The sequence below is a fragment of the Aspergillus sclerotioniger genome (assembly GCF_003184525.1).
Source record: "Aspergillus sclerotioniger CBS 115572 chromosome Unknown BO94scaffold_7, whole genome shotgun sequence".
Taxonomy (NCBI): Eukaryota; Fungi; Ascomycota; class Eurotiomycetes; order Eurotiales; family Aspergillaceae; genus Aspergillus; species Aspergillus sclerotioniger.
The window spans coordinates 620,773-638,946 of NW_020290997.1; the positions used below are offsets into that span (position 1 = coordinate 620,773).

Here is an 18,174-nt window from a genome sequence, read left to right on the forward strand (position 1 = left end):
CTCGGATAACCGCAAAGCAAAGCAAACCCAAGCCATACTATCGGCCGTGTCCAATCACAGGGCTATCCACCAACCCCCCCGGCATACAGACCACTCAAGCTCTCACCGAATACTCAAATATCTCATAAGTCCAGTAAAGCACATATGTACTAGAAAGCTTTGTCAGAATAATCTGGAGTGAAGATTTTGTTTTCTCTAAGAAGACAGTAAAGATGTACATGGGTTAGAGGACTTTTGCACGCGGAAAAAGACAAAACCTCCCTCCCATTTTGGTCTCAAACAAGACATAATATACAGAAAAGCGCTGAAGACCAGAGAAAAAAGAACAGAATAGATAGTTCTATAAATGCGGTATCATCATACATCAACAAAACACCAGGGACAGTAAGCATTGCACGCCGACTGTATCGCAATCAAACAGAGAATTAATGGTAGAAAGTGGAGAATGCACGTTGCTTAGATCAAGCTTCGGGTATTTTGGATCTGCCTCTAAACAAGAACGCCGGTATATGTCGAGCCATTTCCAAGGAGATATGGATTTTTGTTCGGGCTTGAGAATGTGTTTGCTCACTCATCTGCAGAGTGACTTCTCTCGTTGACGTCTCGTGCCATCTTCTTTCCGAACTCGTAAGTTGAGATCATGATGGCGCAAGCTGGTGCTACCTTGAGGCACCGTGCAACATATCCGCGGAAAAGTCCTGCCAAACCTTCCTCGCGGAAAATGTGCATCAAGAATTTTGGTAAGGGCAACTGTTCGGGATGAAGAGTTGCCTGCGCAGCGTTGCCTGCAGAGGAACCCGGCGCATCGCCCATGTGTCGGAAGACCTGTTGGCGAGTCTTGCCCACATCAAACGGAGTGGTGACAAACGCTGCCAGAGATCCAGAGCTGGCACCTGCGATGAAGCTGTCCAAGAACGTCGGGGTATCAAGGTCGTGTAGCTGCCGTTGACTGGCAGATGACACTCCATGTGGCAAGGAATGTAAGTAGGCCGCCTTCCGATTCTCGATCAAGTATTTCTTGACTTCTTCGTAGCACCACCAATAAAGCCCGGAGAAAGGCACATCGCGCCACATGGTGAGGGTCAATCCTCGCCACAGCGAACTGTAACCGTTTGTCTGGGCCATCTGGTGTAGGTCTTCTAGAGTGGCCTTGAAATGTCCCGCACCGGTGCCAGGAGTGGCTTGCAGGCGTGTTCGGAACATCTCAATTGGACTGATAACAGATGCTGCTGCAGTTCTGGCAACCGAGCCTGCTATCAATGGGGCGTAGGCGTCGGGAAAGAACCGCTTTACTAGACTCCTGTCATCGGTTCTCAACCAATCGTACCCAGCGAAATAGATGATGTTTCCCGGAATACTCATCATCAAAGTAGGACTAAGCCCACGCCAAAGGGTGAGCACGCCCTCGTTTCGAGCAATCTTCCGCAATCCATCCAAGGTTGACGTAAACGTCCTGCGCTGGGTTTCTTCCACTGCACAATCCACCGATGTAGCCCCCAAGGCCCCCACATCCGGTCCAACCATGCATATCTGAGAATTCTGACCAATCCAGAAGACTTCTCGACAACAAGCGGTTACTCCAAGGTTTGGGGGTGCGTTCTTCAAGGTATGGGTTGTATGCGAGGTGAAAGGCGAGGTATTCTTGACCAACGACTGGGACTGCAGGCGAACCCGAACAACATCAAGAGGAGTGACTATATATCGCCGTCAGTACCTTCTGCTTGGGATTCACTCGCAGCTTCACGTACCTAGGATGTTGGTGAAGAAACTACCGATAGTGGCAGAAACCATTCTTTGAGCGATCGAGACATTCTCCGTTTTCTGTGTGGCGCCCGGAGCTGGGACTGATCCCGTTCCAGAAGTAGCCGCCATGGTTGTGGTGTCTTTAATCAAAGGCCATGACTCTCCTAGGTTCCTTTCCTGTACAACGCTGCTCAAACCGTCGGAGCGATATCGGTCACCAGGCGCAAGATCAGTGCGGATCGCGGACATTCATTCAGCGGCGGCGGATAGGCAGGAGCGGATGATGAGGATGTTGTAGGATTGCTCGTGTGCCGTTGCTGTCAGATATCCCTGTCGTTGGTGATTGCGTAGTCGTGGGATCTACAGCAGACGTCAGAGGGAGGGAAGCAAATGCGTCAGAGAAAAAGAACGATCGGGACTCGGTGGTTGGCGGTGGCGCGCGGAGCCGAGCACCTTCGATGGAAGGCCGGAGATAAGCATTCCTCCCCTCTCAACCATCTTACTCACACCCCTGTTGCACCGTCATCGCCTCATTGCTTGTTGATTGTGGGAAAGTTACAATGGAGCACTGAAGTCGTGCTTTCATTCCTATTTTTCTTTTCTTTCGACGGCCTTCTCCGTCGTCAGGCCAATCCACCGCCCAGCTGTCACTCCGGTCGCTGAGGTGCAGGTCCCGTCCGAGATAATTGCTTATCAATCAGTGGCCCCGATCGCCGCCGCGCCCACTGCAACACCCTAGCCACCATGGAAGACAACGCCGAACTCGAGTCTTTTCGGCGCCAGTGGCGCGAGGAGGTCTCGCGCAAGTCAAGGCCATCGAGACCTGAACCAGCTCACCCCAAGCCATCCAGATCCTCCGCAGCCCCGTCGAGCCATTTACCTCCTACCCGCCACGAGGCATCGGAGCGCAAAGAGGAAGAGGAAGGAGGCGCGACATCTGTTGACCACGGAGAGATCGTTCATGGAGTCGGGCATTTGAGCTTAGGAGTATCTGATGAAGATGCGTTCCACTCGCGAGCACCTCGAAGCGAGCCCAAGTCGGCTTTGGAGCACTTTGAAAGAGCGGTCGAGAAGGAAGCCGAGGGAAATCTGGGAGACAGTCTACATCACTACCGCAAAGCATACCGGGTAAGGCGCCCTAAGCTTCTGCTGTAGAACTCATTCCTGACATGTGTGCGTGTAGTTAGATGCAGCTGTCGATAAAACATACCGAAACAAGCATTTTGCCTGGGCATGGAAGAAGCCTGCGCAGACCGCAGCTCCCAGTGCTTCAGCCGGCAGTGCCGCGACAACGCAACAACCCACCGATGAACCAACGACTGTGCCAACGCCTGAGCTCATCGATTCTTTTGCCCATCTTCCTATCCCACAAGCCGAGCCTCTCATTGAGAATACACCGCCTCCCCCATGTCCCATTGCGAAGGTCCCATCTGAGGTTCTGGTCGAGATCTTGAGGCATGTGGCCTTGATAGACCCGGCAGCATTCTGTCGGACGGCGTTGGTCTGCAAACGTCTGGCGTATCATTTTGCGAACGAGCAGCACATCTGGAAACGCCTTTGCCAGGGCTCTGATTTCGGATTTAAAGCTATGCATTATTCGTTCGCTTGTGATATCCATGGCATACCGGAGTACACTTTGGCGCCTCGTTACACCCCCTTCCCTCGGTCGATGCCCATACAAATTCCTGAACCGTTGTCCTCTTGGGGTGAGGTCTTTCAGATGTTCCCTCGGATTCGGTTCACGGGTATCTACATTAGCACTGTCAATTACACCCGCCCAGGTGCCGCCTCGGTGTACCAGAACACTTCATGGAACAGTCCCATTCATATAGTGACCTACTATCGCTATCTACGCTTCTATCCGGATGGGACGGTCATTTACTTACTTAGCACGGTGGAGCCCTTGGATGTGGTCCCCTATATCAGCCAAGAAAACCTCAAGGCTGCGCGGGCAATCTCCCAGAAGCAGCATCGTCAAGCGCCAGACGCAGGCTCGACGGCTACTGATACTATTCCTCCCGTTGCAATGGGAGCGCTGAAGCAGGCTCACCGGGGTCGCTGGCGCTTGGCCAAACCGGCACCCGCCTCCGATTCGCCTGAGGAGGCTACACAGGATGATATCATTTCCGAATATGACTCGTTGCCAGCCAAGGCTCAATCGACGGGCGCACCCGACCCTCGTGATCTGATCATTGAAACCGAGGGGGTGGGACCGAAGTACATGTACCTCCTGCAGCTCTCTCTTCGGTCAGTGTCAGCATCCAAACCCAGTAACGCTAACATGACGCCACCCAACCCGTCCAAGAACACCAAGCTGGCTTGGAAGGGCTACTGGAGTTACAACAAGCTCACGGACGACTGGGCAGAATTTGGACTCAAGAACGACCGGGCCTTTGTATTTCGACGTGTACGTGGCTGGGGTATGCACTGAACATAGAATCGGTAGACACGGCTATAGTAACTGTAGAATGGCATCATTGCCAATGCGGATGAAGGCATAGATCTAAAAGAATGATAAGGTCATATAGCAAGATTAGCTGATTAAAGAAGTATAATCCACACACCTCGCAAACCTAATCGCTATAGAAGAATACATGGTCTCTACACCAGTAATCGAACAATTGGTCTAGCCAGCCAACCGCCGCCAACCAACCCGCCAAGCATCTTATCGATAAGCATCTCAAAAAATTTCGGGGATCTGCAACTCCGCAACACCACTTGCCGACATGACGTTACGATCACAATCCCCCTCTCCCTAATTCCCTCCACACACACATCAAAATGCCCGAGAGGGTCCGCACCGTCTTCGACGAGGCCGGTGACACCGTCCCCACCACCAAAACACCCCAATCCGACCAAGTCGAGGTTCCCGCCCCCACGAAACGAAAGACCCAAGGCAAAGAGGACGACCACAAACGGAAGAACAAGAAGCGCAAACATGACAATGGCATAGCGAAGTCTGAGAAGCCAGCGAAAGATGACACAGAGGTATCTTCTGCACCGGAGGGAGAGCAAAATGGAACGATCTCGGACGACAAGCCCGCGGTCAAGAAACAGAAGCACCAACAACAACACAACAAGCTAGCGAAAGACGGGAAACGGAAGGACAAACAGACCTCGAAGACGAATTTCGCCCCCTTGCGAGAAAAGGCGCAAGCGTTGTACCAGCTCCGCAAGAACCTTCCGATTTTCGCCCATGGCGATGAGATACGTGGAAATTTGCGCAAGAATGATGTGATGTTGTTGGTTGGTGAGACGGGTAGCGGAAAGAGTACGCAGATTCCGCAGTTCTTGGTGAATGAGAAGTGGTGTCGATCGGTGAAGACGGTTGTGCGGGGGAGTGATGGGGTGGAGAAGGAGATTCCGGTGGGAGGGTGTATTGCGATCACCCAGCCTAGAAGGGTGGCGGCGATTTCTCTGGCTCGACGTGTGGCGGAGGAAATGGGCACTCCATTGGGGAATTCATCGCCGGCGAGTAAAGTCGGTTACTCGGTTCGATTTGATACGTCGACGTCGCCGAGTACACAGGTCAAGTTCTTGACGGAGGGAATGCTGCTGCAAGAGATGCTGCATGACCCGTGGTTGACCAAGTACAGCGCCATTGTGGTTGATGAAGTGCACGAGCGTGGTATCAATGTTGATCAGGTGCTCGGGTTCTTGAGGAATATGTTATCGGGGAAGAAGGAAGGGCGCGGTGGAGTGCCCTTGAAGGTCGTGGTCATGAGTGCTACGGCGGATATGGAGAGTTTGATGGGATTCTTCAAGGAAGGATTCCAAGTTCGACGCGCTATCAAGGAGGGTGTGGAGAAGAAGGACTCCAAGGATACAAACGGGGATGTTGCAGGCCAGAAGAGTGAGGATGATATCGCGGTGTGCCATATTAAGGGACGTCAGTTCCCGGTCAAAACGATATACGCTCCAGAGCCAGTTCATGACTTTGTTGATGCGGCTCTCAAGGTGATTTTCCAGATCCATTACAAAGAGCCTTGTCCGGGAGATATTTTAGTCTTCCTGACCGGTCAAGAGACCGTCGAGGCCTTGGAGAAACTGATCAACGAGTATGCTACTGGAATGGACCCTGCGCTGCCGAAGATCCAAGTGCTTCCTCTCTTCGCAGCCCTCCCTCAGGCAGCTCAACAGCGAGTGTTCGTCCCAGCTCCGCCTCGGACCCGCAAGATCATTCTGGCCACAAACATTGCAGAAACATCCGTCACAGTCTCCGGTGTGCGGTTTGTGGTGGACTGCGGAAAAGCAAAAGTCAAGCAGTTCCGTTCTCGTCTCGGTCTGGATTCGTTGCTGGTCAAGCCCATCTCCAAATCGGCCGCGATCCAGCGTAAGGGTCGTGCTGGTCGTGAAGCACCCGGTCAGTGCTACCGCCTCTACACAGAGAAAGATTACTTGGAGTTGGACGAGGTCAACACACCAGAGATCCTGAGATGTGACATCAGTCAAGCTCTACTCAACATGAAAGCCCGCGGAGTTGATGACATCATGGGCTTTCCCTTCCTGACAAGACCCCCGCGGGAGGCCCTGGAAAAGGCATTGCTCCAACTCTTGAGCATCGAAGCCCTAGAAGAGACTGGAAAGATCAGCCCAATCGGATTACACATCGCCAAGCTACCTCTCACCCCGACACTCGGTCGTGTGCTCCTAGCAGCATCCGAATACGGATCCAATTGCCTATTGGACGTAATCGACATCATCTCCTGTCTCAGTGTCGAGAACATCTTCCTAAACACCACCTCCGAAGAAAAGAAAGAGGAAGCCGAAATCGCCCGACGGGATCTCTACCGCAGAGAAGGCGACCACCTCACCATGCTTTCTACCGTGCAAGCCTACGCAGCCGAGAACTCAGACCGAAAGGCCTGGGCCGAGCGACATCTCGTCTCCCACCGAGCCATGCAATCAGTAATGGTAAGTCAATGCCCCATCATCCACGAGCTATCATTCCCCTAACCACAACCACGAACCCCATCCAGGACGTCCGCAAACAACTCACAACCCAATGCCGCCAAGCCAAGCTCCTCCCCAACGACACAAGAGGCAATTCCTCCGTCCGAGACCCATCCCCCATCCACATCCTGAAGAGTTTCCTCCGCGGCTTTTCCACCAACACGGCACGTCTAGTCCCAGACGGCAGTTATCGCACCGTGGTCGGCAACCAAACGGTAGCAATCCACCCGTCCAGCGTCCTATTCGGCAAGAAGGTCGAAGCCATCATGTACAACGAATTCGTCTTTACGAATCGCAGTTACGCCCGGGGAGTGAGTGCCGTGCAGATGGATTGGGTGGGGGAGGCACTGGCCGGATAGACTAGATAGACTTGGCTTATCTTCCCCCCTCCCCTCTTCTGTCTCTCTCTCTTTCGATGAATCGTTTCTCAGCGCACCCGCTGTATAGATACGCAGTTAGACTACTACTACTACTACTACTACTACTACTATACCCATACGCATACCCATACCGGACAATCAAATGAAATTCCGTAACAAGTACAGTACTCTCCACATAATCACCTTCCCATCCCAACAATAATTAGCATTTCAGACAAACAATCCCCAACACAGATAAGCATTGTTCAAAGCGTCTTGTAGATAGGTAGATAGGCTCCAGGCTCCAGGATCCACTGGGTAAACCCACAGCAGACCCACATGCTAACTTACATTTAACCGTTTATCTATGCTTACCCACAATCTGAGGATATCATCCGGGTAAGTATTCAAGCGGTGATGATAAATCGTAAAAAGCTCCGAACTAGACCTATACCAAAAGAGATATCCTCCGACCAGAGGAGTGATTAGAAAGGTGGATAGATAGGTAGATCCCATCGGAGTTCAAAATGACGTGCTTTGCCACTTCCGTGGGTAGGATAGGTTATATAGATAGCATTTTTCATCAACAAAAGCCGAGGTATTGTGGTCTACGACCAACCTGCATCCATTTCATCGAGTCGGGAATAAGTGTGTACAAACCCGTTCAGCAGTAATCAAGTTCATACCAGAACATGTACTCCTGAAAACCCGAAATTTGCGCTTGAAGGGCCTCCTCTCTCTCTTTATCCGACCTTCTTTTGTACTGCAAGGCCTCGGAAAGATGCATTGGCCAGGATCCTGTTTCTTTCATTATCATATCCAGTAGCTCTATTGGGAGTGATGTTAACCTGGTGGGATTCGCCAACACAGCATTGCGCCACCAATCATGCTGCTGAGGGGGGACATTTCGGGTCGAGCAAATCCGATAATGAGGATCAACCAGCCACAAGACGACACACCGCTGATGTCCCAGGCGACTTGGGTCTCGCAGGGAGAACGGATGTTTTTTGTATCGCAATGTATTCGACCAAGTGAGAAAGCGACCGGTAGTGATGGCGACTGATCCTAGTGTTTGAAGCTGGAGAGCACCGGGTTCCTCGCCCAAGCTTGGGGAAGGGGGCAGACCGTAAAGTTTGTACATGCAGAAGGGGTCCTTTTGGTGGCCAGAAAGAGTGAGGTCGTCATCCTGTTGGTATGAAATGCGTGATTCGGTTATATTCTCCGAGCTATAACAGAAGTGAGCGGTGGCGACAATATGTTCGTTGAGCATGCCATCAACGTGAAAATCCGGATCCCCGGAATAATGGGGCTCATCGCTTGTCAGATCGATGCTAAAGACTCGGACAATCACCTGCAGGCCCTGTTGCCGGAACTGATCTTCTAGCGACACAGAGTAGTATTCGTGCTCTCGAGGCAGTTCATACTCACTTCGAGACTTCCACGGACCGAGAATTGGGTCCGCGGTCTTGCCCAGCTTCCAGTCTTCGTATGAATAGGAAACCCCCGGTTCGGGGTATGAAAATCGGTGAAGGCGCCTCCATTTAGCCCATATGATCTCCTCGACGCTTTTGGGAGACGCCCACATTTCCGGCGTCATCAAACCCAGAAGGTCTTCAGTCTGTGGTGGATCTTCGGGCTCGGGTGGAAATACTCGATATTTCGGATCCACATCCAGCAACTGCAGATAGTCTTTCACCTTGGCACAATGGTCTGCCCATTCTTCATGGGTCCAGGAGCGTCGAGTTATGTCCTTATTCCACTGACGTGGGAGCACGTCCTCCGGGGGGCATTCATTCATTGGAGCTTTGTCCCTGTCCGTGACACCATATGTATAGATGCGCCGAGGCATGCGACCTCGAACGCCTTTTACTAGGACATCATTCCAAGGTCCTATAGCCAGGGAGATTAGCTTCTCAATAGTAGCATACGCTTGAGTGTTGCTTGGGTGGAGGTTATTAATATACGATGTGATCCGTACTGCCGTCCCCGAAGACTCAGCAAACTCAACCTCGCAAGGTAGCCACTGAGAGGAAGATGAAACCTGTTTATATTTCAATTCTTCGTCAGGATAGCGTAATCCTATGGGAAATGGAGCGATTATGCTCAAAGGGTGATCGTGCCGAGGTGCCGTCTGTCCAGGATTGATGGAAGGGGGGTACAAGCTCGAGCCCTCTGCAAGAGAAACCCGACCACTCTGACTGAGAACCGTAGTTCGGCCATAGATAAGCATGTAGAGTGACGGGTCCACCAGATCGTGAGTCGCACTCTTTGGCAGGTGATCAAATGCGTCTTGGAGCTGATATCTCACGGCTTCAGACACGGCCCGATCGGCTTTGCATACGCCGGAGTCTGCATTGAGGACCACAACATGGCCAGTGTCACGGAAGGCTTTGGCTTTATCTTGGAGCTCGGCAACGCACCAGAGCCATGCTCGGGTAGTAACCAGGTCCATGTCGACATCTTGGTCCGTATGCGAATCAAGATCCGCGTAAGAAGATGCCTCTGCACGCCATTGCGCAAGAGAATCCTCATCGAAGACATGGTACTCCCAGCCCTTGATATCCGTAATTCGCTCCATGAGACGTATCATCTGAATCTCGGGTGCGGTGAGCCTGATCGATTTTCTTCCAAAATCCTCCTGTGCCGCATGAGCAAAGCGATGGTCGATATCGAGTTCATACTCCAGGGGAATACCATCGAACCCCGGAACTAGAAGTGGACCTGAGCCACTGTTATCAAACAGTAAGGGTGGTTCCATTTTGCAGTTCAGGTTGGTAGTAGATCGATGAATTGGATTTTGGTGCCTTTCCTGGGTGCCGATAGTGAAAGGAAGAAGAAATGCGCCCCTTTCCAAGTGCCGGTGACCTCAACGGGCTAGCCGGGCGCCGGCAACGACCGGCGGCCTGACAGTCCAGTTTATTAAGGCACCGCTTGACTCATGTCTCGGAGATTCCTACGGAGGTCCTATTGTGGCCGTGAGCTATCTATAAAGCGCTAAGCTGGACTGGAGCTGAGGCACACACACTACTATGTTCTCTATGCCATTGTAGTTTTTTACCTCGGCACCTTGATACCTTATCTGGAAGCTTGGCATATATCTTGATAGGCTGGATGATATTCGGGCAAACAGTCAAGACACTCTAAGCTTTCTTAGTATAGTGGGTGGTGTAGTCAAGCTATATGTAACCCTGCTGCCTAGAGTCTGAAGTCTAGAGTCTACCTAAAGCCTACATGCAGAAGATAGGTAGTTTAGCTGGGAGGTAGTCGTGTGAGGACCTTCCTTACTGAGATAGATAGTATTTCCTAGTCGAGAAATTGTCTACTACTAATGTACCTAGGATCTAGATGCAGGCGCTAAACACTCCCTAGTCAAGATAGGTGTACAGCGTATGCACGGTGCAGATTAAACCAATATAAACACATCTGCTGCCAGTAATACAGCCTAGACAGCATCTACCTAAGACAAAAAGTCGGCTCGACCCAGCCGAACGCCCCATCCAGAGTATGATTACTAATGTATCGCCATCTCCTTGATATACCTATCACAGGGTCTAGTTTGTAAAGGTGAGACAAGTCTAGCTTAGTCTTGTCGAAATGTTTTGAATTGTGTGAATAATAATAATAAGGTAGTATAGTCAAGGTGGCTACTAGCTATAATTTACTAAGTAGATGTCTCAGTTAGGTAGTATCAATGCGTCTCTACTACTATAGAGAATAAGAATACGAGTTCCGTCTTCTCCATATCCTTCATAAGTCCCAATTTATACAATTATCCATCCCAAAGTGTTGAGTGTGATTCAACCACTAAGTCAGTCCCGCCACTGGTCCAAGCGGCAAGCGCACCCACCAACACCAAATACTACTAAAATGCCTAATCGGCTAAAGTCACCAGCCCCGTAACGGGTTCCTGTCATCGCTGAAACGTCGGTTAGGCTACTCAATAATACTATCTAGTGGGTATTCGACCTTGTTATTTGCAATACCGAAATTACGGACTTCCTAGGTACCGTGTATAGAGGACTGGTATGGACTAAAGAAACTAAGCCGCCCACCCCTGTAAGACTAAAGACGGTGGCATGGGGTGGCAGTCCATTCCGTGGAGCACGTGCCTAGTTACCACTTTCGTAGAGGGTGAGCAGAGATCGTTAGCGTGGCCGCAGCCCCACTGACTCTGGGATTGGCAGCCATGGGGAACACTCGAGTTTGTCACCAAGGTTCTAGACTGAGGGGGGGTGGCTTATGTACCCTGTCGCTGCCCAGCAAACGTTGATTTCTTGTTTGTTTGCCAGGGTGGGGACATGAATTGAGATTGCAACGTGAACGACTCAAAAAGATGAGCATACTGGCAGCTATCTACAACTCCCACAGCACGGAGGATTTAGTACATCATGCATTGAACTAAGTGAGGATGGAGGAGGGTTGGTTGGGTGGGAAATGGAATTCCGAGGAGATAAAACGTGCTCCACTTACAATGTGATAAGTGCTTAGCCTCGCGCCGAACACTGGGATTTTCATCTAGGAACTAGGACCACCGCAGGAATACCGGAGGTTGAGAGCACCACCCAAACAAACCCCCGGACGATTTATGCACGCTAATCAGAGGAACAAACAAAACAAGATGGGTCTATTCATTATTATTCGTAACTACCAGTATTACTACTAACATTGTTCGCCATCCGGTGGCTAAAAACTCCTGCCACTCCCACTACTGCTACTACTAGCAGCGAAACTACAGTCTCGAAAAAACCCCTCAATGCGCTTCAACATCTTTGCCGAATTGGAATACATCGGGAAGTGTCCACTCATTGGGATGCGCGCTAACTCCACCCCGTTCTTCTCCAGTTGGTCCAGGAATGTCGCCTCGCGGTTTTGGTCCCCAAACATGTACATCAGCGGGCAGGATAATCGTACGAACCGGCCCAGAAGGTTCTTCCATGAGAGCTGCACCGTGGAGGTGACGATGGGTTGGACGGCCTCGGGACGGACGCGTGAACGCAGTAATGAGGCGTAGAGGGTGTGTGAGTAGCCCGGCGTGGAGTTGACGTAGGTGATGAGTTTCTCGAGGTCGTCTTCGGGAGAGGTGGATTTGAGGAGGTCGTTGTAGAGGGTCCGTGAAAAGAAACAGTTCTCAGGGGAGAGGGTGCCTTCGACGTTGATGAAAGCAAGGGGTTGTTGGGTGGGGGGAAGCGTGGCGGCCAGCATGAGGCCCGTCAGCGCACCGGTGGAGTGCCCGATAAGGTAGAAGCTGTAGGTGTGGTAGTGCGCCAGCACGGCTTGAGCAGTAGCCACCAGGAAGGGGATGGTTAGGTCGCTGCTAGGACCATGGTGCTCCGAGGCGCCACAGCCCGGGGCGTCATAGGCAATCACGGTGTGGTCTCGCAGGGAGGGGAGGTAGATGAGATCGTGGAGGTCTTCTTTGCAGGAGCCAAACCCGTGCAGGAAGAGGATGGCGGGTTTCGGGCCGGGACGGTAAAGGGTAGAGAGCTGGAGGGGGTGGTTGTTGACCGTCAAAGAGAGGGTCGAGAAGATCGGGGGTAAGCTGTCGGTGGCCATGGTGTTGGAGAAGAATGTGAATCGGATCGGTGCTGCTCAGAGGGGTGGGCAGGCCGCCGACTTATAAGTACATATCGGCTGGACTTGGGCACCCCTGCTATGATGCATCTCAGAGGCGATGAGTGGATCTTTCAGCCCTCGATTTAGCGCATCGACTAACTGCAACCTCGGCTGTGACTCATCGAAGCCGTTGCCGATAGATCTGTCAACTTGCAGGGGCAAGATGGGATGTGCGGCTACGGAGCAGGCCGATGGATGTCATGGTAATAGATGACCAAGTGGGAACCGTATAGCTTCAACAAGGTTCAGATGGCGGAGCACGCGGCAAGTGGGGGGCGTGCAATGGCCCGTGGCAAAGGATGCCCGGCAGATGTGCCCAATGGTTCGCTTGAACCCAGCACGGGTCGTCGTCTCGTGCTAACATTTATCCCTGGGAAAGTGGGAAGGCTACCTAGTGGTCGACTGAGGTTATGTACATCCATCCCATCTAGGTATTCCAAAAAAAAAAGAATTGTGTAGTTCAAAACCCCTGTTCAATGCAGGTTTGCCCCTCTACAGACGCCGTCGCATGCACCTTTCCCCGAGCCAATGCAGTTTATCGCCCTGCGCCCCAAAGTTGCCCCAAGAAGAAAATTCCATAGCATGGCGAGGCACGAGTTCTCCAATATATATGCTTGACAGTCGTAATAGAAACACGTGGAAAATGCATAATACAGCCGAATATAACCAAAAAGGAATAGATAGCTCAGTATTCTTCAATATATGATGCGAAATGTTCGCAAGCCAGAAACACCAGGACTCCTTGTCAAAATGGCAGATTGACTATGCACAATGGAAATCACCCGCATGCAATATGTATCGTGGTGGAGAGGATCATTAACGATATTCAATAGAACTGGCTGCTCTCAGACCTCGCCCCAGCCCCCCAGGCCAGCTGCAACGGGTGCGACTGCGCTCCCACTGTCAACACTACCCCCAATGTCCCAGTAGTTGCGACTGGAGCCCGTGAGTGTGCGACGGCTGGATATGGCAGACATCTTCGCGCTTTGGCTGGCACAGCTGGAGCTGGAGCGACGGAAATTTTGACGCAGAATGGGCGACGAAACACCGGTGGGCCCCGAATGGTGAGAGGAATACTGCGATTGACGGCGAATCTGAGCTTGAGAGCGCGAATGCGCTCGAGCAACGAGTGGGTGGTGCTGGCGGATGATTGCCGCGCGACGAGATGCATCTTGTGGAGTTCTGCGCGGGGAGCTGTGATGAGAATCGTTATTGCTGCCTCGGTGACTGAAGCGATTCCGCAAGTAACGGAAGACCATGCTAACATCAAGGTCCCGTTCCCAATACTCCTTCTCCTGCTGGGTGCGAGCGGATTCGGCGAGCGGTTCAGCCGCTGAAGTGTTGGCTGGACGACTCATATAGTCGTCATCCTCGATACCCCATTGGGCCGCGTGCTCTCGACTGCTGGGGTCGCCAAGAGTTGGAGAGAAATGTGGAGAGAGAACCGACTCGGTATTCATACTCGACTCTAGAGCGGTGGGGCCCACCGAAGCTGAAGGTGCATCACCCTCTTCCGGTACGCGGTCGAGAGGTATGCCAGCATATTGATTCGGAATGTCGTTGGGCATGTTCAGATATGTTGTGAAAGCACCAGGGTGCTCGCAGAGCTGACTGACAAGGATTCCCAGCTCGTGGGCGATGCGTTGGAGCACTCGGGTCTGCCAGATAGGTTGATCTTCTGACACGGAGTCCAGCTCTTGATTAAGTGCCTCTACGCTGGGGACAAAATCCCTCGCTGACGGTTGTTGTTCATCATCGTCAGTGCATGGTAATGATTCTCCAAAGAGAACGGACAGCAAAGAGTCATCGATTCCGATGAGATCTCGAATAACCTTACGGGTAATGCGCTGCCACAAGGACTCATCCCCATCCGCTTCTTGTTTTGTCAGTGGATAAGTCTCCGGCTCCTTGGGGGTCTCGAGGACACCATCTGGAACATCTGACACCGCGGGGTATGACGCAACTGGATCTATCACGCCACTGGCGCGACTATCACGTCGTCTGCGCGTCGCTTTCTCGATCTCCTGCAAGAGAACCCGACTTTGTTCCATTCTCCATTTCTCAATGCGCTGCCACCGTTCCCTCTCCACATCGGCCTCTTCCTCGTTTGTGACCAAATCCAACTGATGCTGTACACTTGAGCGACGCCGGGGCTGGAGCCCAGGCCTCCGATGGGGATTGTACTGTTCATGCTGCCACAACTGGTTTTGCACGGTCTGGCTAGATGCTTGGAAACTGCCCAGCCCATCGTGGGCTGGAAGAACAGCTGGAGCCCCTTGGTCCTCCTGGACCAAAGACGGAGCCCGGAAGGCGTGTAGCCCATCATCCAGGCTGTCTAGTTCTGTTCCATCGTCGTCCAAAGGATCATCAAGAGCGTCATCGACAGTCTCACTTTCTAAGCCAATACCGGATCGAGTCGCGGTGCCAAATGAACCGAAATCGCTGAGACGGGAGACACCTTGTGTCCGTGGGGTACGATCAGTCGAGGTCGTATGGGTGCGGGCAACGGTGGAGGGTTGTTGGGTGGGCGAAAAGAGCACCCATTCTGTCGCTTCGTTCTCTGGTAGTTGTGATAGCGGGGAAGAGAGATCGGGGGCTGGAGGTGGTAGAGAGTTCGAATAAGAGGGGCGACGACGGGGAACTTGGGGAGGTAGACGAAAAGCCATGAGTTGACTGGGGAAGCCGAAGGGGCGGTGGTACTCGGAGTTGAGGTGGGCGTTGTTGGGGAGGACAAGATAGCGAGATAAGAAGGCCAGTTATCGATCGCGGTGGATCTTCCCCGCGTGACCGTGTCGATGGGGCGAGGGGAGGGCAAAGTAGACGAAGACCGAGGCAAATAATACGCTATACACTGTACAGAGTAGGTATAGCAACGAAGAAACCTCAAGAGAAAGTGAAATGTCGACTCCAATAGGAAAAAGAAAACAAGACCAGACAGGTCCGATCGCGGTGGTGCTGGCGCGAGGTCTCCGCTCGCTGATGATTCGGAGATGACGTGGGAGGGACAAGATAAGACGAGAGTTTAAACCAGGGAGAAATGCTCCATGGTCGAGGGGGCGTTCAGGAAGTGGTTCCCCTCTTCAATCGGAGGGAGGCAGATGAAGTACTTAGTATCCAGCACGAAGAAAAAGTCAACGGGACGAAGTGAACCCGGATGATGCCAGTCACCAGACCGAGTTGGTGGGTGGTTTGTTTGGATCGGTTTTGAAACAAATGGTTCCCGCGATGGGAGAAGAAAAAAAAAAATTTTTGTTTCCTGATGAAAAGATGTCCACTGCTGGAAACAACGAGGTTATGTCTCTGTCTCTTTGTCTACTAAGCGCTACCCATAATAGTCTTGTCAATAGCGTCCTGACCAGGCCCAGGCAGCCTCAAACAAAGACATCTGAGGATGAGGGGTGGATTTACTATCGAATCCGATCAACTGCATCGCGACGATCGGCTGATCGACGCCCGTCTGTCGATATCGCCATTTACCACCGCTGGGGGGGCTCCGTAGGAATTCCGGACCGCTGCCAACTCACCACCGCTTCGGAGCGCTGAGGCACTTGCGCTGCTTTCTTCTTCCGGTCTCTTCCCTGATTCGATTTTGCTCTCCACCGGAGTCAAGCCATCCTGGGATCATCCAGTGTTGATCACCCCATCCCACTCCACTGGCTCTGATCTCAATGACATGTCATATCCCGCCTTCCCTGCATGGCCCAAAGCGAGGCTGACGGTCAGGGGTTCCGTCCAGTCTTCAACTCCCCTCTCTCTTCTCAGCTGTTGTGGCTGTCCTCGACTTTGAAGCCCCTCCCTTGGGCACACCGTATACGTTCTACCATAGATCACGTCAACGAATCTGCGTTCCTTCTTCGTAGTTGGCTTGGCATAAACACCTTACGATCACATAGGTAGGCGGAAAGTAGAGATGATGCTATCAAGTATATTTTTCTAGGATGTAGAGATACAAGAGTCGTACGCTGTACGCTGTGGAAATCAGCATTGTAGATCTTATAAATAGTAGCTAGTAAATATATTATTGTACTTATTAAGGAGAACCCTGCTAGTGATATAGTTCGTGAGCCACCGGACAAGCGTCAGGTCTGTTCGCCGGAAATGTCGAAGAAACAACAAGATCTCTTATCAAGGTGAAAATGATTGGCCTTTTCGGTTGACATGACAGCACTTCATGCCAGTACAGAATAGGTCAGACCCGTAGCCGTTTAAGTCTTGTCGATAAGAACATGTGCACGCGACAGAGGTTAATCTCGCCTACAGTCTACGACTGGCAGTTACAGTAAAACAAGCCGAGGAATCCGCGTTCAATAACTCCGCCCCATACGTTGAGACACTAAATGACATCAAGGGTAACAAAACAGGACGTGAAAATTGGGAATAGTTCAATACGTCTCATTTTTTTCGTCCTAAAGCGATTTAACATCCATCTAAGCCTGAGAAAGGTTCTCGTAGGCGTCGGGGAAACGCTTCATGTTCTCCTCAACGAGACCGTGGCCACGCAGGAACTGGACGTAAGCACCGTCCTGCTTGAGCTTGCCCTCCTGGCGGAGCTGGATGTAGTCCTCACGGCGGACGGGGGTGAAACCCCAGTTCTTGGAGACGATGATCTTTTGGCGACCGGGGAACTTGTACATGGAGCGGCGGAGGGCCTCGATGGCAGCAGCGCGGTTGGCGTCACGGGTGCGGACGGACAGGATGATCTGGCCGATGTTCACACGGGCAACGGTACCCTGGGGCTTACCGAAGGCACCACGCATACCGGTCTGGAGACGATCGGCTCCGGCGCAAGACAACATCTTGTTGATACGGATGACGTGGAAGGGGTGCACACGGACACGAAGGTGGAAACCTTCCTTACCGGCGATCTTGACGAGGTACCTGAAGGTTTGGGTTAGTGAACGGTCGGGCGGGTTGGAAGCGGTAGGTCGACATACTTGTTGGCACAGATACGGGCGGCTTCGAGGGCCTCGGAGGACAGCTGCTCGTACTCGTTGGAGACCAGGTGCACGCAGAGAGGGAAGTCATCGACGTTGGCCTTCTTACGTCCCAGATCGAAGATACGAATCTTGGGGTCGGGAACACCACGGTTGAACCGGGACTTAGGGTAGGGCTATCATTCAAACATCATGTTAGTATTCATCTCCATCGTCGCATGCTTCATCTCGTTTTCCTCATCGGGAAAAAACATGATATCCCATCCAAAACACATCTGCGTAGCGCATCTCCTCGTCCCAAGTGGGTGGCACTTTGCTCCCCCCACAAGCGAAATCCCGACCGAAAATCCACAAACACACAAAAATCCATCAAGCGATCGAACGCACCTTGTTCTTGCAGTAGCGGTAACATCTCGCGGGACGACGGGCCATTGTGACTGCTGGAAATGGGGCGGCTGCACTTCCTGCGAACGGTGAGGTTGTCGAAAAGGTGGTGTCGGGGGGCGAAAGGGAAGGGGATTATAGGCGCAGGCACTTTCGACGTTGATTTCCAAGCAAGCGTCCGCTACCGA

The 18,174-nt window shown here is 52.1% G+C and overlaps 7 protein-coding genes across 7 annotated transcripts; 2 read left to right on the top strand and 5 right to left on the bottom strand.

Annotated features, from left to right (window-relative positions):
• Positions 1 to 78: 78 nt before the first annotated feature.
• BO94DRAFT_512138 (putative mitochondrial carrier protein) lies at positions 79 to 2,300 on the bottom strand. Its single transcript, XM_025609796.1, has 2 exons — positions 1,749 to 2,300; positions 79 to 1,694 (listed from the first exon to the last, which is right to left on the bottom strand). Exons 1-2 carry the CDS (start codon positions 1,990 to 1,992, stop codon positions 568 to 570), a joined length of 1,371 nt encoding a protein of 456 aa, XP_025469928.1. The 5' UTR covers positions 1,993 to 2,300; the 3' UTR covers positions 79 to 567.
• BO94DRAFT_532907 (putative F-box protein (Pof7)) lies at positions 2,255 to 4,310 on the top strand. The gene is made up of 2 exons (XM_025611218.1): positions 2,255 to 2,871; positions 2,927 to 4,310. The coding sequence occupies exons 1-2, from the start codon at positions 2,488 to 2,490 to the stop codon at positions 4,172 to 4,174; spliced, it is 1,632 nt and encodes a 543-aa protein (XP_025469929.1). The 5' UTR covers positions 2,255 to 2,487; the 3' UTR covers positions 4,175 to 4,310.
• A 148-nt stretch (positions 4,311 to 4,458) lies between these two features.
• Positions 4,459 to 7,196, top strand: BO94DRAFT_532908 (putative ATP-dependent RNA helicase (Hrh1)). Its single transcript, XM_025611219.1, has one exon. The coding sequence runs from the start codon at positions 4,525 to 4,527 to the stop codon at positions 6,697 to 6,699; it is 2,175 nt and encodes a 724-aa protein (XP_025469930.1). The 5' UTR covers positions 4,459 to 4,524; the 3' UTR covers positions 6,700 to 7,196.
• A 51-nt stretch (positions 7,197 to 7,247) lies between these two features.
• Positions 7,248 to 9,869, bottom strand: BO94DRAFT_487723 (DUF4246 domain-containing protein). The gene has a single exon (XM_025609050.1). The coding sequence runs from the start codon at positions 9,811 to 9,813 to the stop codon at positions 7,720 to 7,722; it is 2,094 nt and encodes a 697-aa protein (XP_025469931.1). The 5' UTR covers positions 9,814 to 9,869; the 3' UTR covers positions 7,248 to 7,719.
• A 1,698-nt stretch (positions 9,870 to 11,567) lies between these two features.
• On the bottom strand, positions 11,568 to 12,892 carry BO94DRAFT_362690 (alpha/beta fold hydrolase). The gene has a single exon (XM_025607172.1). The coding sequence runs from the start codon at positions 12,606 to 12,608 to the stop codon at positions 11,739 to 11,741; it is 870 nt and encodes a 289-aa protein (XP_025469932.1). The 5' UTR covers positions 12,609 to 12,892; the 3' UTR covers positions 11,568 to 11,738.
• Positions 12,893 to 13,320: 428 nt separating this feature from the next.
• On the bottom strand, positions 13,321 to 15,608 carry BO94DRAFT_362606 (uncharacterized protein). The gene has a single exon (XM_025607171.1). The coding sequence runs from the start codon at positions 15,332 to 15,334 to the stop codon at positions 13,514 to 13,516; it is 1,821 nt and encodes a 606-aa protein (XP_025469933.1). The 5' UTR covers positions 15,335 to 15,608; the 3' UTR covers positions 13,321 to 13,513.
• A 1,068-nt stretch (positions 15,609 to 16,676) lies between these two features.
• Positions 16,677 to 18,075, bottom strand: BO94DRAFT_622327 (60S ribosomal protein uL16). The gene is made up of 3 exons (XM_025617074.1): positions 17,990 to 18,075; positions 17,603 to 17,778; positions 16,677 to 17,546 (listed from the first exon to the last, which is right to left on the bottom strand). The coding sequence occupies exons 1-3, from the start codon at positions 18,032 to 18,034 to the stop codon at positions 17,096 to 17,098; spliced, it is 672 nt and encodes a 223-aa protein (XP_025469934.1). The 5' UTR covers positions 18,035 to 18,075; the 3' UTR covers positions 16,677 to 17,095.
• Between the last annotated feature and the right edge of the window lie 99 nt (positions 18,076 to 18,174).

What these genes read in the sequence shown, in the direction of transcription:
- BO94DRAFT_487723 (XM_025609050.1), bottom strand. Translation starts at nt 9,813, where the DNA reads ATGGAACCACCCTTACTGTTTGATAACAGTGGCTCAGGTCCACTTCTA.
- BO94DRAFT_362606 (XM_025607171.1), bottom strand. Translation starts at nt 15,334, where the DNA reads ATGGCTTTTCGTCTACCTCCCCAAGTTCCCCGTCGTCGCCCCTCTTAT.
- BO94DRAFT_362690 (XM_025607172.1), bottom strand. Translation starts at nt 12,608, where the DNA reads ATGGCCACCGACAGCTTACCCCCGATCTTCTCGACCCTCTCTTTGACG.
- BO94DRAFT_532908 (XM_025611219.1), top strand. Translation starts at nt 4,525, where the DNA reads ATGCCCGAGAGGGTCCGCACCGTCTTCGACGAGGCCGGTGACACCGTC.
- BO94DRAFT_532907 (XM_025611218.1), top strand. Translation starts at nt 2,488, where the DNA reads ATGGAAGACAACGCCGAACTCGAGTCTTTTCGGCGCCAGTGGCGCGAG. An exon ending in ACTACCGCAAAGCATACCGG is followed by an intron (nt 2,872 to 2,926) that starts GTAAGGCGCCCT and finishes GTGTGCGTGTAG; the next exon opens with TTAGATGCAGCTGTCGATAA.
- BO94DRAFT_622327 (XM_025617074.1), bottom strand. Translation starts at nt 18,034, where the DNA reads ATGGCCCGTCGTCCCGCGAGATGTTACCGCTACTGCAAGAACAAG. An exon ending in ACCGCTACTGCAAGAACAAG is followed by an intron (nt 17,779 to 17,989) that starts GTGCGTTCGATC and finishes TTTGAATGATAG; the next exon opens with CCCTACCCTAAGTCCCGGTT. An exon ending in GCCCGTATCTGTGCCAACAA is followed by an intron (nt 17,547 to 17,602) that starts GTATGTCGACCT and finishes CCAAACCTTCAG; the next exon opens with GTACCTCGTCAAGATCGCCG.
- BO94DRAFT_512138 (XM_025609796.1), bottom strand. Translation starts at nt 1,992, where the DNA reads ATGTCCGCGATCCGCACTGATCTTGCGCCTGGTGACCGATATCGCTCC. An exon ending in TTTCTTCACCAACATCCTAG is followed by an intron (nt 1,695 to 1,748) that starts GTACGTGAAGCT and finishes GGCGATATATAG; the next exon opens with TCACTCCTCTTGATGTTGTT.